The sequence below is a fragment of the Wyeomyia smithii genome, chromosome 1 (assembly GCF_029784165.1).
Source record: "Wyeomyia smithii strain HCP4-BCI-WySm-NY-G18 chromosome 1, ASM2978416v1, whole genome shotgun sequence".
NCBI classification, from domain to species: domain Eukaryota; kingdom Metazoa; phylum Arthropoda; class Insecta; order Diptera; family Culicidae; genus Wyeomyia; species Wyeomyia smithii.
In genome coordinates this window covers 150697757-150716455 of record NC_073694.1, presented here as the reverse complement: position 1 = coordinate 150716455, position 18699 = coordinate 150697757, and the positions used below count along the sequence as shown (strand labels likewise).

At 41.2% G+C, this 18699-nt stretch overlaps 1 protein-coding gene across 1 annotated transcript; it reads right to left on the bottom strand.

Annotated features, from left to right (window-relative positions):
* Nucleotides 1–2397: 2397 nt before the first annotated feature.
* Nucleotides 2398–4351, bottom strand: LOC129724994 (lysosomal acid glucosylceramidase). The gene is made up of 3 exons (XM_055680345.1): nt 4156–4351; nt 2625–4077; nt 2398–2559 (listed from the first exon to the last, which is right to left on the bottom strand). Exons 1-3 carry the CDS (start codon nt 4232–4234, stop codon nt 2460–2462), a joined length of 1632 nt encoding a protein of 543 aa, XP_055536320.1. The 5' UTR covers nt 4235–4351; the 3' UTR covers nt 2398–2459.
* Between the last annotated feature and the right edge of the window lie 14348 nt (nt 4352–18699).

The following is an 18699-nucleotide window of genomic DNA, read 5'->3' as shown; positions in this document are numbered from 1 at the left end:
AAGTAAACGAAAACGCCACATCTAAGTAAAAACAATCAGAAACTTTACAGAGCAAAATGTTACTCATTTTGATTTTCATAAAAGAATTGATTTATGATCTTATTCTGCAAATAAATGTACAATAAAGTATGAAAAATTAATAAAAAAATGAAGGTTAAAGAAAACTGATTATTAGTCATTGCGCAAATTGTAAATAGAATTTTCGGTAATATCATTTTCTCAAAACCAAAAATAACAAATAGATAATGGTTGTTTAATTCTTAATAATATTTTATTGTCTTTAACAAATAGGGTATCGAACGTCTTAGTCAGTGGTTTTCTTCGGCCCTCTTTTGCATAAGATTGATGCAGAAACACTGCCGAAGAAAACCACTGACGAAGACGTTCGAGACCCTATAATGATTTCCTTACATGAAAGTAATTTAAATACGCTATTCTGTTGAGTATATTCAGAATAATTTTCAATACAATTTGTTGTTGAGTATAAAAAAAAATAAAATTTGTTTAAACAGTTTGATCATCTACGATAAATTTTACAAAGTTTTTGAATGTCGAACAAAATATAAACATCTTTCTTTCTTCCTTCTGTTCACGAGCATCCAGGTTTTATATATTGTTTTTAAGACGCGGGGGCCTAGTGTGGTTGGTAACGTCTCTGCCAACCACGCTCGACGCCTGGGTTCGAATCCCACCGCCGACATAGGTGTCGATGGTTGTGAGGTGGCGTGATCCACTCACAACCAACCCAACTGGATTAGATTCAATCCTAGCCGACACCGGGAGATTTTCTGAGGCGAAAAATCTCTGGGATCACGCCTTCCATCGCATGAGGAAGTAAAGCCGTTGGCGCCGGTCCGGTAATAAACGGGTCGTGAGTTAGGGTCCTGGGTGTGGAGTCGCCTCCCTGGGCGTCGGTGATTGACCACAACAGTGGCAGAACTAGACCGACGGAAAATAAGCGAGAATAAAAAAAAAGTGGTTCTACTCTCAACATGTTTCAGAAAAACGCTAAGAGCCAAATGCGTGTTTCGCTGATTGCCACAGGGAGGTATTAACAATGCTTTGTCCAAAAATAAATCCATGCAAATAATCAGTGCGAATAAATCCGCCCAAGCTAGATTTACACCTACAAAAAATATAAACTGATCTGTCAGTGATGTAGTTTATTCCCCTTTTCTAATTCAGATTGGTACTGTTAGTGACTCGCTTTTCGAAATAGAACCGATACATACCTACACAGAATTAAAACTTGCAGTTACTGAACGAAGGAAAAAAACTTAACGTCTCGTGGAGGTAGTATTAAGAAAGCGATCATAAAATATGATGATCACGCGCGTCACAAGGCAAAAACAGGAGGATGACACACAACGTTTTTTTTTATTTTTCACTAGTCTGCTACTGTTCAGTCTCGCCGGCCCTTTTTATTTCAACCGTTCCGGCGGCTAAGACGAGTTTACCAGTAGAAGATTATCTCGGGCGAACATCGGGTGGGACAAAATAGATCGCACAGAAGCATCACTAATCCTTCTCAATTACATTCAAAATACACTCCGGCGGCGGATCAGAAACTATAAATTTCCCGAAATGATATCTTTATTGGATGACCTGGTTTTTGTTGTTTTTTTGGTTTTTTTTTTTACTTTCCTGTGGATGATGGCGGAAAACGCTCTGAAGTAGATTGAACGGGTGGCACTAATGTTGAGAGACCGTCAACAGGCGTCATGGAAAACGACAAAAAAAATATAAATATCAGGTCCACAATTTGCGTTGCCTCGCTGTGAAAAATTATCGGTCTCTTGAGAGGTTTACCGACTTTGTGCACACTATTATGAAGTCATTTTTCTTTACGGTATTGAATCGAGAAAAAAACCATCATCCATTTGTAAACAGAGATGTCAGTGGCCTGATTGCAAATGAATTACAATCATTAGTCACCTGTAATCAATTGCAATGGATCATCACTGTAAAACAAAAAATTGCCAACACCGCACCTGGTTTCGCTTTATGTCTCTATGCAGTTGTATGTTCTTTAAACCGTCAATTAATCTTAAAAGGTTGGCCATGGCAACGGAAATGTTTCGATTTCTCGAAAGTCATGTTACGTTCCGGAGCTGTGCCTATGCTTGCAGAGCGGAAGTGTAGGGACCGGGCAGATGCGACATGGTGAAACATGCGAGCATGTATGTGGAAATAAACCGTGACAGTTTCTTGTCTCGTGTGCATTCGAACGTCAGCCTTGCGCCGATGGGATGCTGGCAGAGCTATAACGACAACGAATTATCTGTTCTCGGCGTTCTTGAACGTGCCAAATCTTTGTTTATGTGCCGGGATTATCGTATGCTCTCGGTTGAGGGAAGAATTTACGGATCGTTTGTTGCATAAGGTTAGGGTCGAAGATTGACGGATCGTAACTTCTCTTTGTTTATCTTCTTTTATTCACAAATTTGTCACGGTTTCAATTATGCGTAGAGAATGGAATGTACCGATTTGGGCGGAAGATGCAACTGAGCTGTGCCACGTTCCGGGTCCTTGATCGTCACCTCACATGAACTAGTTTTTCTGTAATAGTACATATGTCATTAGGAGGTTTCGAAAATTAAAACTTACACACAACAGCCACCTACTTATTATATAAAATCAAAGTCGTTTTTCGATCTGGCCTCACGAAGCCGACGACAATTACTCCAGAGTCACTGCTGGTAGTTTCGAATCGAGTTGATCCTTCTATTATAAACTTAGAGAAATGGCCCAACCCATAGAAGATAGGCTGCTTGTAGAATTCTTCGCCAGTTGTCGTGTTAGCAATAACAGCACTTTCAACGAAATTGTTGGCGTAATTTGGACCACCAATTTCATTCAACATTAAATTCCAATCGATCCATCCATGCACGTTATGTTGTAAATCCTGCAGGATGTAGGTGATATATGACTCCGCTCGATCCCATGAGCCTAATATCGGGCCGTGGGTTTGAAATGGTTTATCGCCTAGTGATGCTTCGGTGTTGAAAACTAGTTTATCCGGATATAGGCGAGCTGCCTGATCTAGTAGACCAGGTGGAGTAACACTATCCCAATACCAGTGGACAGCCAATCCATCTAAGTATTCCGTCGCATTGGGATGCCCTTGGTTCATTTGTGAAAACCACCAGGGAAAAGTGTATCGCTGATCATCTCCTGCAAACAGCTTCACATCACGGAAAGCAGAATTTCTCAACGTTGGCCCAAGATTTTCGCCAACCCATTTACCTTGGCTAGGAGCAGTCCAACCGAGACTCATGAACCGAATAAAGAGGAACCCAATGACAGCATTCATAGGTTCGTTGCCGGTGGATATAGCCCAATAGTTTAATCCAGCTTCTTTCACTAACTTCAGATACTTGATGTGATAATCAGCCCATGTTTGGTAGTATTCTGCCTTAAGTCTGCTGGATCCAGTCCAGTCATTATTCGATTTCATCCATTTAGGTGGACTCCATGCAGCGCCCATGAATTTGATTTTACGATTATTCGCAACGTCCATTAGCTCTCGTATTTGTGCTATCTTCATCAGGTCTCGATCATCAAGTTTAGTGAAGTTCGTCAACATTGCATCATTCACAGGTAGCTCATTATATGCCCACGGTTTTAAGTCAAAATCACATCCTCCAATCGGTATCCTCATCAAGTTGTACCCAATTCCCACGGATGCCGAGTAGTACGATCGGTACAAACTGTACCGTAGGTCTGGTTTCAGTCGTCCCAAGTTGTAGGAAACTGCTCCGGTGAAAGCCCCGCCGAATCCAATTACGGTCTGAAATACTTTCCGTCGATCCAGTTGCACTGTTACGGATCTGGTGCTACGTGTGTATCGTTGTTTCGGTATCCGGAGGACCTCTGGTAAAAATTTTTCATTCGAAGCATCAATAAAGCTGCCCTCAGACAGGGCAAATCGTACGCCATCACGGCCACTGCTCACAAGCACAAACTTCCCAGCCTTGGTTGGTTCCTCGAACTCCAATGTATCACAGTAGGTCACATTACAAACACACACCGAACCGGTTGGGTACTGACGTAACGCACATGGAAGCGAGCCCGATACTAAAACGAGAATAACAAATCGTTACAATTCGATTATATCAGAGCCTTTCATTCAGCTGAAACTAAAATATAACACACCGATCCACTTATCGGAGCCCGCCAAATACAAAAGAGCCACTGCGATCAAGTTCAAGGCATTTGCCTTGGGCAGCTGCATCGTTTAAAATGCAGTATTTGTCACTTTTGACACTTATCGCAAAGAAAGTTACTCACTCGTGGACGGTACAGAGCAAACTGTGATCGTAACTTAAGTAGACCTGACACTTGAATCGACCCGTGGCCAAATTACGGCGCATACACGAATGGCAAGCAATTCAAAGGAGAGTAAATGTGGTAATCACCGTTCATCAATCCACAATCCACAGACGACGAAACGACCGGCTGCCATTGGTTGCTGAATTATGTGTGCGTGCGGCTGCTCGATGAGCTGAAGAGTGTCAGGAGCTGATAAAGATTTGGTAATTTATAAATAAAAATGCACCGCAAATTGCCTACAGCATATAATGCGCCTTAATGTGTCTGCCTCCAATTATTTGCCACTCGAGTGTGTTTTGGCTTATTTAATGGTATGACTCTATTCAGACATTGTGAGAATGATTTTACTTTGCTTAATAGTATTGTTTTAATTTGCAAAATCTATTCAATATTGTTACTAGTTAAGAGCAATAAATGGCTTTTTATAACAATTCTTTCGTATATTTCCGAAAAGCGATTATGTGACCGTTAAACGCATCACAGATTCAGATTTTTCTACTCGTTCAAAGGAGAATTTTAACTTGAAATATTCTTCTATGATTAAGTAACAAATGCAAAAAGAACAACTTTCAGCTTTATTCATCTTTGACAAGCAGTTACAAAAAATGTAGTGCTTCTATGATATTCGTTACATCCACAAAGATGACGAATTTTGTTTTATATTAGTAGCCATTAGGAGAAGTCATTTTATGTCTTAGTAGTAAATAAATAAATATGAGGAAAACCTTTTTTTCCAGGGCTTTTGCTACACGGTTTCATGGGTTCATTTACAAACTATAAACGATCGTCTTCATTTAATAATCAAGGAGATAAAGGTAAAAGTTTATTCGTAATCCCGTCATAAAAAAGACCTATATCAGTACCTTTTAAATCATCAGTACCTTTCAAACAGTCTAGTATTTAACCTTCGTCATAGTTTTCAAACTGAAAGAAAAAAAAAAACAACGAAAAGAAAAACAAATTTGAACTTGATGCACCGAAAATAGTCAACTATCCACGTAACGTAACATTCAACAACTCTTTTCATCATATTTGATTTGATGTTTTTTGATGATGCTCGGTTGTCACGAAATGATTTTTGCGCATTAAAATGTGCAATGGGTTTTAATCTTTAGATTTAACAGGGTAAATTTCCGTATAATCAACTAAATGTTATCTCTTTTATGCATAGACTAACATATACAGGGTGGCAACGTGTAAGCGATACACTTAAATTATGTCTTGAAATTCAAACCAGTTTTTATTTCTCTTTTCAATCGATTTCAATTACTTCTAAAAAGTGATTTTTTAAGAATTTGGTTTTTCTTTAAAATTTTTAAAAATTACAAAACTGTATGAAATCTTTATTTGAGCCGATGAATTGGTTCATGCCATTTACATTTTGAAGATAATTTCATTCAAATGTTGGCCACGGCCACTTTTTAAATGGTTCATACGAAAAGTCCAATTTTGGGTCACTTTTTCGAGCATTTCGGCTGGTATCTGGCGAATAACGCGTGTAATGTTGTCTTCCAAAGCTGGAACTGTTGTTGGTTTATCCGCATAGACGAGAGACTTAACGTAGCAACACAAAAAATAAAATAAAAATAAAATATTAAATCGCATGATCTAGGCGGCCAATTCACCGGTCCATTTCGTGAGATGAATTGCTCACCGAACTCATTCCGCAATATCTCCATTGATTCGCGCGATGTGTGGCACGTTGCTCCGTCTTGCTGAAACCACATGTTAACAAGACCCAGCTCTTCCATTTCCGGCAAAAAAAAAATCAGAAATCATCGCGCGATAGCAAGCGCCATTGGCCGTAGCGTTGCGATTTTGATCATCTTTGAAGAAGTACGGACCAATGATGCCTCCAGCGTGTAAACCGCACCAAACCGTGCATTTTTCTGGGTGCATTGGCGATTCTTGTATTGCCTCTGGTTGCTCTTCGATCCAAATGCGGCAATTTTGCTTATTAACATACCCATTTAACCAGAAATGAGCTTCGCCACTGAACACAATTTTTCGGTAAAAAAGTGGATTTTCGGCAAGTTGTTCTAAGGCCCATTCACCAAAAATTCGACGCTGCGGCAAGTCGTTCGGCTTCAATTCCGAGTTGTATTTTGTAAGGCTTTACACCAAGATCCTTTCGTAAAATCTTCCATGTAGTCGAATAACACAAGCCCAATTGCTGCGAACGGCGTCGAATTGACATTTCACGGTGTTCCGCTACACTGGCTGATACGGCAGTAATATTTTCTTCTGTACGCACTCTATGTATACGTGTTGGTGGGTTTGTGTCCAACAGAATAAAACTGGTTTGAAATTTCGTCACAATAGCTTGAATAGCTTGCTCAGTAGATCGATTATGAGAATTCTGCATTCCTAGAGATTCAAGTTACTCGGCAAACAGTTTTGTAATAAAATTCTGCACAACTTTGCAAAAGAAACTATTCGTCTAGCTAGTCACGTTCAAAAGTTAGGTGTGGCGCCCTCTATATGGTGAAAATTGAAGTGGGTTGCATTGAAGCATATAAAGGACAACAGTAAACGAAACAACTTTCAGAAGATACTGATAACATTGGACTTCAAAATTACCTGTTTCTGTCCGTTTCTAGATTTAGCCCCATTGCACAGTGGTCCAATAAGGCAAAAAGTGGAACTTAATTCCATAGCGCCTTTCAACTTCATCCTAGCTTAATAGTGTCTTCGGAGCAATTGTTTGTCTGAATGACCCGCATAATTGCAAATTAACAAAAAATATGGAAAGTTTACTATACTAAATATTAAAAAATTAACTTTTTTGTGTTAAGAGATAGAAGAATAGTTCATTCAGCAAAGTTGTAGAAAATTCAAAAATATGAAACTTTGTTGAACAAATGAAAATCCTATCTCTTTTCGGTACAAAGTCATAAAGTACACTACATGGAACTTATTTAAAAGTTAGTTTTTTGTACTTAACTTTTGTTAGTTGCATTCTACACGAAAGTATTGTTCAAAGGAATTGTTACGACACATAAAACTCACATTTTTGCCGAAGACCATATATCTTCAGGACTTTTCCTTACAAAGTTATATCATATTTTAGCTTATTTTTTCGATAACTTCAAGAACGTATAGGTTAAAAAGGGGCAAGTGGAATCATGATGTCATTACTTTTCCTTGAAGTTAAGCTGAAGTACTATAAACTTCTTTAGGTTCCATTTGTCCCAATCCACTCATTTTAAAGTACGGCGAGCATATGTTACAGTAGGTTTTCATATATTAAATATACTAACTTTTTTGTGTTAAGAGATAGAGGAATAGTTTATTCGGCAAATTTTTAGAACATACAAAAATATGAAACTTTGTTGAACAAACAAAATTTCTATCTTCATTGGGAACAGAGTTACAGAGTATTTCATGTAAAAGTTACTTAAAAGTTAGTTTTTTGTATTTAACTTTTGTTAGTTACATTTTACAAGAAAACGTTGTTCTAAAGAAGCATTTGAGCATACAAAACACACGTTTTTGTTGAAGGCCACACATCTCCAGGACTTTTCCTTACAAAGTTATAGCGCATTCCAGCATATTTTTTCGATTTTTTTTGCCTCATTGGACCACTGTGCATTGTGGTGTCTGTTCGTTGGGCATGGAAACGGAAACGTAGTGTACGCGCCGGTCTTTGTGCTATAAAGAGCGCACAAATGCATGTAAAAATCGGTAACTTCAGTTGGCTATATATTCAAAACTACAAATAACCCACTGTAGTTTTGTGTTTTTCTGTTAGTCAGAAAGGTACTCTATCGGATGGCTTCATAGAAGCTTGGATTCGTTTGCGCCTTTTCGAGTTTCAACTCAAATAAAAAAAGCCTTTAGAAACACTTTTTTCCAGTTTTCATTCATGAATACTGTATATAATAACCAATATATCACTAGAAATTGTTCATTTCATCTTGATTTACCACGTCACTCTCAATTATATACAGTCATGTTTTAGGCCTTAGAGTTGAACATATGGATGAAAAACTGCTTTTTAAAAGCCTTTTTAGAAAACGTCTTGTAGCTCTGAAATCTCAATTTCTAGAGGTTTGAGGTATTCAGCAAACATTTTTGTAATCAAATTTTACACAACTTTGCAGAAGAAACCATTCGTCTAGCAAGTCACGTTTTAAAGTTAGATATGGCGCCCTCTATACGGTGGAATTTGTAACTAATTCCATTAAAGAATATGAAGGACAGCAGTAAACGAAGCAACTTTCTAGAAGATATGGATAACATAGGACTTGAAAAAATAGTTTTGCCGTCCGTTTCTCGATTTGGACACACTGTGCGTCGTCCAACTTTCCTGGCATGTATCCCTAGATACTGAATTCTAGCGGGTTCAATTCCTGTGGCGATGCAGGCCATTCAGATGAACTGATGAACAAGGCAAACCCTACATACACCATTATTAAACGATCAATGCCTTTTGCGCTGGTGCTGAATCCTGTTGAAAGCAAAAACTGTCTTTCTCAAAAAGCATTTTAGCACAAGGATGCAAATGGCCTTTAATAACGTGTTGGAAGTAGTACTCCTTGTTTATTTTTACGCCCCTGTCAATGAATTGCAACGGCAAATTCCCTTTGGTCGATATACCTGCCCAAACCATCACAGCTGACAAACTTTGATATCGCTCGACTGCTCTTTTTCGGCTGGTATATCACGAAGACATGCTCCATGAACACGGTCATTTTGCTTGTTTAAAGTTGCTTCCAGAGTAAACATATTATTTTGCGATAAAAAGGAAAACGGAAACATCGCAGTAATATACTACGATGATTGCTACAATGTTGGCAGTGTTGATCTGGTAGAAACCAAACAAACGAATTTTATTGATTAACACAAAGTCAAGTTTGACACTTTATTTTTGATTGATAACGGATTTCGTACCAACTCGTCTTTGGGGCAGGCAGTACCTTTTCACTTTGTGGCTGTGTAGGTCTTCATTCAGACTAACATTTGTAAAGGTCTAAAGTATTGAAAACTGGTTATAAATGGTCATTTCAGATCTCTCAAGTTTTTTAAACAGACAATTTAATTGCCTGAAATTCTTTTGAACACTATGCAATGGGTAAAAATAGAGAAAAAAAAAAGTTTAACAAAAACTCTCATGTCTAACACTTTATGCCTCTTTTACCTCTGAATGGTAATGGTATCAAAGCTCTAGAATTTTACCAATATTTATTGAAAATTTGCATTTTTATTTACGAAACTCTACACTCGGCGAAATATTTATTTCATTTTATCGAAATAAGATTGTTGAAATAATACTCAATAGAATTTTTCCAATATAGATGAAAATTTAGACAATTAACTTAAAGACATTGACAGCTTTCCTCTAGCTCTTGTTATAATTGAGGTAACGTATGCGTTAAAGAAAAGGACTTTTTCCGGATGGTGATAAAAGAATAAGTAAGACAGATAATTGAGTTTGATAATCCCATGGAAGGTAATTATGTTAGCCTCCTTGCAAAAAAATCTACGCCCTTGCGTGCGGCCTTCCGGCAGTTAACCGGAACATTCGCTATGACAGACAAAAACATACGTGTAGGAATGTTTTTTAATTATTTCGTCGTTTTATTTATCAATTCCTCGTTAGTTTTCGAGACAAAATTGTTGGAGTTGATCTTACGCTTCAGGCTTGTCCAGAAATCCTCGATGGGACGCAACATGGGGACGTTGGGTGGGTTCGCCAACTTGGGTACCCCATCGATATTCAGCCGCTCCATCTTCACCAACGATCGCTTTGAGTAGTGGGCCGACGCCAAATTTGGCAAAAATACTGCGTTTTCTGACTTTTGGTATTTCTTGGTGAACGACGTAACTTCCGGCAGGCAATTAGTGCTATTATTTCCCCGTTCACGGGCTGTCCTAAGCGAAAGAAGAGCAACTTTTTGACATCCCCTACTCGCTGATTGTCAGCCACAACAGCACCTTCTTGGGGAACTTGGTGTGTGGAAGGAAGTGAGCACCGAGGTGAAGTTCAAGCTCGGTGCTCACTTCCTCGTGGGGGAGCTAAAATACGAATTGCCCTGCCAGTGGTTGCCATCCAGGGTGAGACAGGGCTCGCCGTGCCGGGAAAATCGAGTTAACCATCTTATTCAGGCGATGCCGCTGCGTCATCGCCTGCAGCTCCGAGACTAGTGGACGGGACTGCTGCTTCTTGACATGTGTCTCCATGTTCGCTAGGTACTTTTGACGTGGGAGTACGTCTTTCTTCACTATACTAAGGTACATTCTGGGAAAACTGGATTGAACATGTAACGTTTTTGATTAGCGGAATGGAAGATTTTAGATGCTAGTTGCGCTCAAACAGCTGTTCCAATTTCAATAGTTATTATACCGTTGGAAAGCGAAAACATACAAGATTTGTATAACATGATAATTTTAGTTGCCATTTTCTTATTACTCCGTGAAAATTGCGGGAAAGTTTGAAGGTCGAATATCCACATACATTTTCCATACGATTGGTATATTTCCCTAACGCAGACTTCAAAAACATAGACGAAATGATTTCACGCATTCAGTCATTGGCTAGCAATGCCAGCCAATTGGCATCGCATTCATCACCCAACGCAAGCGACGAAGAAAGAAAGCAGAGATGCTTCCACGTGATTGGTTCTTCCCCCAATCACCCAAGTTCCCCACACTGAGTGACGCTATTAAAGGACATTCCGTGTTGAGAGAAGATCATTCCCTGGTCGACCGTCAGAGCGAACAGTTCGGCTTCCCTTCGATCTGAGTTGGACCCCACCAGTGGTAATCTAATTCAGATGTCGTTGTTGGAATACAGCCCGAAACTGAACGTGAACGGCACTGGGGACCATTGGAAGCCGTTGGCAGGGACCATTGGAAGACTTGGAAGCCGTTTGGATGCTGCCGATAGTATTTGTGTAGGTATAGTGTGTCGTATACCAAGTGTGTGTGTGTGTCTGAGTAGCGTTAGCGTGTGTATGTGTGTGTGTGAGTAGCGTGTTTATGTGTGTGTGTGTGTGTGAGTAGCGTGTGTATGTGTGTGTGAGTAGCGTGTGTGTGTGTGTGTGTGTGTGTGTGTGTGTGTGTGTGTGTGTGTGTGTGTGAGTAGCGTGTGTGTGTGAGTAGCGTGTGTGTGAGAAGTGTGTGTGTGAGTAGTGTGTGTGTGTGTGTGTGTGTGTGTGTGTGAGAAGCGTGTGTGTGAGAAGCGTGTGTGTGTGTGAGTAGCGTGTGTATGTGAGTAGCGTGTGTGTGCGTGTGTGCGTGTGTGTGTGTGAGTAGCGTGTGTGTGTGTGTGAGTAGCGTGTGTGTGTGTGAGTAGCGTGTGTGTGAGTAGCGTGTGTGTGTGTGTGTGTGTGTGTGTGTGTGTGTGAGTAGTGTGTGTGTGTGTGAGTAGTGTGTGTGTGTGTGTGTGAGTAGCGTGTGTGTGTATGTGAGTAGCGTGTGTGTGTGTGTGTGTGTGAGTAGCGTGTGTGTGTATATGAGTAGCGTGTGTGTATGTGTGTGTGTGAGAGTAGCGTGTGCGTGTGTGTATGTGAGTAGCGTATGTGTGTGTATGTGAGTAGCGTATGTGTGTGTGTGTGTGTGTGTGTGAGTAGCGTGTATGTGTGTGTGTGTGTGAGTAGCGTGTATGTGTGTGTGAGTAGCGTGTGTGTGTGTGTGAAGCGTGAGTGTGTGTGTGTGTGAGTAGCGTGTGTGTGTGAGTAGCGTGTGTGTGTGTATGAGTAGCGTGTGTGTGTGTGAGTAGCGTGTGTGTGTATGTGTGTGAATGTGTGTGAGTGACGTATGTGTGACTGTGTGTGTGTGTGAGTAACGTGTGTGTATGTGTGAGCGGCGTGTGTGCGTGTATGTGTAACTGGCGTGTGTATGTAAGTGGTGTGTGTGTTTTTGTGCATGGATTGTTGTGTATGGTATTTGTACGTTTGGTGTGTGTTATATACTATGGCTATGGCAGAATTAAATCTTTACACCCACAACAGTCCCACGTCAAGCCTACGTTTGTGCACTCAAGCACATACCCTTCAACTTTTTCATTGTTTGGCGGTTGCACCGACCTCCCGGCAAAGCGCACGCATGTTGCGGGTTTCTTTTGCTTCTCCACTAAACATTCCCCCCTACAATGCAGCGGTTCTCATTACAGACATACCTTGATTATACACATCCTCGATTTTACGAACACTGAAGTATTTTCAGGTGTTTCTTTACGCGTCTTTTTAACACGGATTTCAAAATTCACCCGTTTACCACGGATTTCCGATAAAAGTTGTTTTATCGTCGTCGCGCGACAATGTCTTCTGGGGCACTGTCATGTATTCTCATTTCTCATACATTTTTATTGGTTTCCAATTTACCACATGCACGTACGCTAGCGCTGTTATCGGAATACAGGACGCATCGTGAATACAATAACAGATGGTGTTAGTACAGACAAACATACGTGCCACTCGATGAACATCTCATCGACCAGAAAAATAATGATTATTTTAAAATTTTGCTTGGTGGGCAATAATGCCGTTTAGTGTCGCTATAAGCAAGCGTACAAATTCATTATCAAAGACAAAAACCGTCAGTAATGCCGCTGGTGTTGATATATGCAAGCGTGCACACTCATTAGCAAAGACAAAAATCGTTTTACGAAAATAAGTTCGTAGGCGATATGCTCACATGGCGGCGCATGAGTGAAACGTTTTGAATAAGGACGAAGATTTTTGAGGATTTTTCTTCGAAGTGGCACGTCTATTTGTCTGTGGTGCTAGTGTTACTTACGTACACTACTGTTATCATCTGAACGATGAATTGATTGATAATTCGTTCAAAGTGCTATGTCTGTTAGTCTGTGGCCTAACCTTTCTATATTTTTTCTTGATTTTCGGATTCTTTTTCGAAAGTATTTAGCAGAAATGATTAAAAATCTTCAGCAAATAAAGTTTTTTACGCGGATTCCAGGAATTGCACGGTTTTTTCACGTGGATCTCGAAATTCACGCGTTTTTCATGGGAATTTCGGAAACGCACCGTTTTTAGTGTAAACTTTGATTTTACGCGCCTTTTACTTCGACTTCCCTGTTTCTTTAAACGGATTTTAAATTAAAAATTTTTTTAAAATAAGGGCCTGTCCTTATATCACGAGAAGGTAGAAATTTGTCCACGGCCTACATAATTTTTCGAGAAATAATATGAACGTTTGCCCACGGAGGTAGAGGTGGTGCTCAATCAACCCGTCTACGTGGTTTCTGAAAAACCCCTCATGGAAACTAGAAATTGTTTGCTTTTGTATCGTTCAAGAACTGCCATTCTAGTGGTGCACCGAAACAGGCAGGACACTTTTAAAAAGTGCATAAGGAATACGATGAGTTTGTAAAGTAACTGGATGAATAATTCAATAAATGAAAAAATGATTAGATTGGAAGTGTTACACCTACACACATACAGAAAATATTCAGATTGTCGAACTGAGTCGAGTGATATACGACGTTCGGCTCTTTGGACCACTTTTATACCTCTGGTTTTTGCAGTGATTGCTATATCTTTCTAGAAGAAAGACAGAAAGAAAGGCATAAGGAAATTCTTTAGAAACCGTTGGTGTTCTGTTTCAGAGTTTAAATTAGGAAAGTTATCGAAGGGGAGAATGTAGGTGTGCAAGAAACTCGTGGTACAATAAAACAAATACGGGATGGAAGTACAGTTCCTCCACAATTATGGGTCAGTCAACGTGTTGTTTGAATGTTCAAAAATGGAAATAAAATCGGAAAAATTATCAACTACGAATGGTTTACTATCTATCTCTGTGTTCTGATGTGTACTTTTGATCAACAATTAGTTTCACTGCAGTTGATGCGTGTGAATCGGTTGGAAAGAAAAATATCACTTACAGTAACAAATATGTCTATGTTGATTTAACACCCTTCCCTTTTCTGGAAGGGAGGAGTCCCATAAAAATGAAACACAAATTTCTGCACATCTCGAAAACTAACCAAGCAAATGGAACCAAATTTGGTAGGTGGATGTTTTTAGGAGTAACAAATATGTCCATGTTGATTCGACACCCATTCCTCTTCTGGAAGGGAGGGGTCCCATACAAATGAAACACAAATTTCTGCACATCTTGAGAACTAACAAAGTAAATAGAACCATATTTGGCATGTGGATGTTTTTACGGGTAACAAATATATCCATAATGGTTTGACACCCCTCCCTCTTCTATATGAAAGGAGTCCCATACAAATGAAATACAAATTTCGCACAGCTCGAGAACCAATCAATCAAATAAAACCAAATTTAGCATGTGAATATTTTTAGAGGTAACAAACATGTCCATAATGGTTCGGCACCCCTCCCTCTTCTGTAAAAGAGGGGTTCCAAACAAATGAAACAAACATCTGCACATCTCGAGAACCAACCAAATAAATGAAACCAAATTTGGCAGGTGAATGTTTTTTGGGGTAACAAACATGTCTATAATGTTTTTACACCCCTCCTTCTTCTGGAAAGGGGGGATTTCCACAAATGAAACACAAATTTCTGCACGTCTCGAGAAATAGTCAAGTAATTGGAACCAAATTTGATATGTTGAGGTTTTTGAGAGCAAGAAAAATTTTTATGGTGGTTCACACCCCTTCCACTTCTGGATGGGAGGGCTATTATACATATCAAACACAAATTTCTACGTTGGTTTGACACTCACCGGAAAGGGAGGGAGGTCTCATATTCAAACTTAACAGATATTTCAACCAGGTTTTCCGAAAAACAGCCTAAAATGATCGGGTCGATGCACAGGAGCCATTTTGAAATCCAAGATGGCGTCTTCCGGTTTCTGAAGAACAGCGGAAAATGACCAAATACCACCCAATATGGGTATATCTGGAATCGTAATGATGCACTGAAGTCATAAATCGACCTCAGACAACATTTTAAATTGTAAGATGGCAACTTCCGGTTTCTGGAAAACAGCCAAAAATGGCCGATTTCCATCCAATATGAGTATCTCTGGAACCATAATGATGCACAGAAGCTAAAAATCGATCACAGACACCATTTTAAATTCAAAGATGGCGACTTCCGTTGTCTGGCAAACAGCTGAAAATGACCAAATACGATTCAACATGAATGTTTCCGGAGCTAGAATGATACCCAGAGGTCAGAAATTGATTTCACATGCCATTTTGAAATTGAAGATGGCAACTTCCGGTTTCTGAAAAGCAGTGAAAAATGACCAAATACTACCCAACATGGGTATTTTCGAAATCGTAATGATGCACTGAAGCCACAAATCGAGCTCAGGCAACATTTTGAACTGTAGAATAGCGACTTCCGGTTTCTGGAAAATGGCCGAAAACGACCAAATACCACTCAATATGAGTGTTTCTTTAACTAGAATGACGCTCAGAGGTCAGAAACTGTCTCCAAATGTCATTTTGAATTCCAAGATGGCGACTTCCGGTTTCTGAAGAACAGCGGAAAATGACCAAATAACACCCAATATGGGTGTTTCTTAAGCCGGAATAACACTCAAGAGTCAGAATTTGACTACAAATACCATTCAAAAATCCAAGATGGCGACTTACGGTTTCTGAAAAATAGCCCAAAGTGACCAAATACCACCCAATATGTGTATCACTAGAACCATAATGATGCAAGGAGATAAAAATTGACCTCAGACACAATTTTGAATTGTAAGATGGCAATTTCTGGGAAACAGCCGAAAATAACCGAATACTACTACATATGGATATTTCCATTATCGAAATGTTGTATAGAAGCCAAGCATTGACCCTGGACATCATTATGAATTCGTAGATGACCACTTTTAGTTTCCAGTTCTTTTAGATGTTTTCCAGAAAATAACTGAATACCATTCAATATGGGTTTTTTCCGGATTCAATATGGGTTTTTTGGTTGGTTAATGACTGGACCAAAGACGCATAACAGTTCCCACTAGTGAACCTCAGCCTTCCAGCTACCGTACCCTACCTTCTCGTGGTACCAACTGATGTGCGAGTAACCAGTGGAAAGATCGGGTAACCAACCCTGGTGGGACTGCTGGTCGCATGCTGACAGGGGGCGGAGCTTCCTTTCTCGGAAGGGAGTTTTCTGGGATCGACACCAACAGAAGCGTTCTAAGTAACGCAGTGTCCTTCTCAAGTCCTGGTAGTGCCCGGGACTCTAAACAATGGCACTACGATGGCCCTCCTGCGACATAGTGGGGTTGGTCGCTGGCCTTGCAAGCCCGCACCATTAAAAAACAACAGCAACGAACGCAATAGCGTTAAGTACGGACCGGAACAATCGGCTAAGACCTAGGCAACGAAAACGGACTAACGATTGGATTCTCGAAACATGGAACTGCCGATCTCTCAACTTCCTAGGAAGTACCCGCGTGCTTTCCGAGGAATTGAAGACCCGCAAGTTCAACATCGTAGCGCTGCAGGAGGTATGCTGGAAGGGGACGATGGTGCGTACGTACAGGGATGGTCACACCATCTACCAGAGTTGTGGAAGCACACATGAGCTGGGAACAGCTTTTTTAGTGATGGGAGAGATGCAGAAGCGGGTGATCGGGTGGTGGCCAATCAGCCCTAGAATGTGCAGGTTGAGGATCAAAGGCCGTTTCTTCAACATTAGTATTATCAACGTGCATAGCCCACACCTCGGAAGTACCGATGACGACAAGGACGAATTCTACGCGCAGTTGGAGAGTGAATATGACCGCTGCCCAAAACATGATGTCAAGATCATCATCGGTGATTACAACGCTCAGGTTGGCCAGGAGGAGGAGTACAGACCGGTGATTGGACGATTCAGTGCACACCAGCTGACGAATGAAAATGGCCTCAGACTAATCGACTTCGCCACCTCCAAGAACATGGCCATACGTAGCATCTTCTTTCAGCATAGCCTCCACCATAGACTCACCTGGAGATCACCGAATAGAACAGAAACACAAATCGACCACGTTTTGATAGATGGTCGGCACTTCTCGGACATTATCGAGGCGCTAACATCGATTCGGATCACTACCTAGTGATGGTTAAGATACGCCAAAAACTATCCGTTGTGAATAACATACGGTACCGTCGCCCGCCACGGTATAATCTCGCGCGACTGAAGCAACACGACATCGCAACACAGTACGCGTCATCGCTCGAAGCTGCACTGCCAGAAGAGGGAGAGCTTGAAGAAGCCCCTCTAGGGGATCGCTGGAATGCCGTGAAAACAGCTATCAGCAGTGCTGCGGAGCAAGTCCTGGGTCACGTGCAACCGAATCGACGTAACGAGTGGTTTGGCGAAGAATGTCGGCAGATTTTGGACGAGAAGAACGCAGCGCGGGCAACAATGTTGCGTAGAGCCACCCGTCAGAATGTGGAGCGATATAGACTGAAACGGAGGCAGCAAGTCCAACTCTTCAAGGAAAAAAAGCGTCGCCAGGAAGAGGAGGAATGTGAAGAACTCGAGCAGCTGCACCGCACACACGAAACACGAAAGTTCTACCAAAAACTCAACGGATCCCGCAGAGGCTTTGTCCCACGAGCCGAAATGTGTAGGGATAAGAATGGAGGCCTTCTGACGGATGATCGTGAGGTGATCGAAAGGTGGAAGCAGCACTACGATGAACACCTGGATGGCGTGCAAGCAGGAGACCACAACAGGAGCGGAGAAGACGTGGTCGGTGCAACGAACGACGAAGATGTGCCACCCCCCACAATAAGCGAAGTTAAGGATGCGATCCGGCAGCTCAAGAACAACGAAGCGGCCGGAAAAGACGGCATCGGAGCTGAGCTTATTAAGATGGGCCCCGACAAACTGGTTAGCTCGCTGCATCGGCTGATCGTCGAGATCTGGGAAACAGAACAGCTACCGGAGGAGTGGAAAGAAGGGGTTATCGGCCCCATATACAAAAAGGGCGACAAACTAGACTGCGAGAACTATCGAGCGATCACAGTCCTGAATGCCGCCTACAAAGTGTTTTTCCAGGTCATCTTCCAACGCCTACAAAGCCAGCAGGTTTGTAGGAAGCTATCAGGCCGGCTTCATGGAAGGACGGTATACAACTGACCAAATCTTTACACTGCGGCAGATCCTCCAAAAGTGCCGTGAGTTTAGAGTCCCTACACACCATCTTTTCGTCGATTTTAAAGCCGCATACGGTTCAATAAACCGACAAGAGCTATGGAAAATTTTAGACGAAAACGGCTTCCCGGGGAAGCTGACAAGACTGATTAAGGCTACGATGGAGGATGTGAAGTGTTGTGTGAGAATTTCGGGTGGAACGTCGGACCCATTCGAGTCTCACAGGGGGCTCCGACAAGGTGATGGTCTCTCCTGCTTATTGTTTAACGTCACGCTAAAGGGTGTTATGAGACGAGCGGGGTTTGACATGCGGGGCACGATTTTC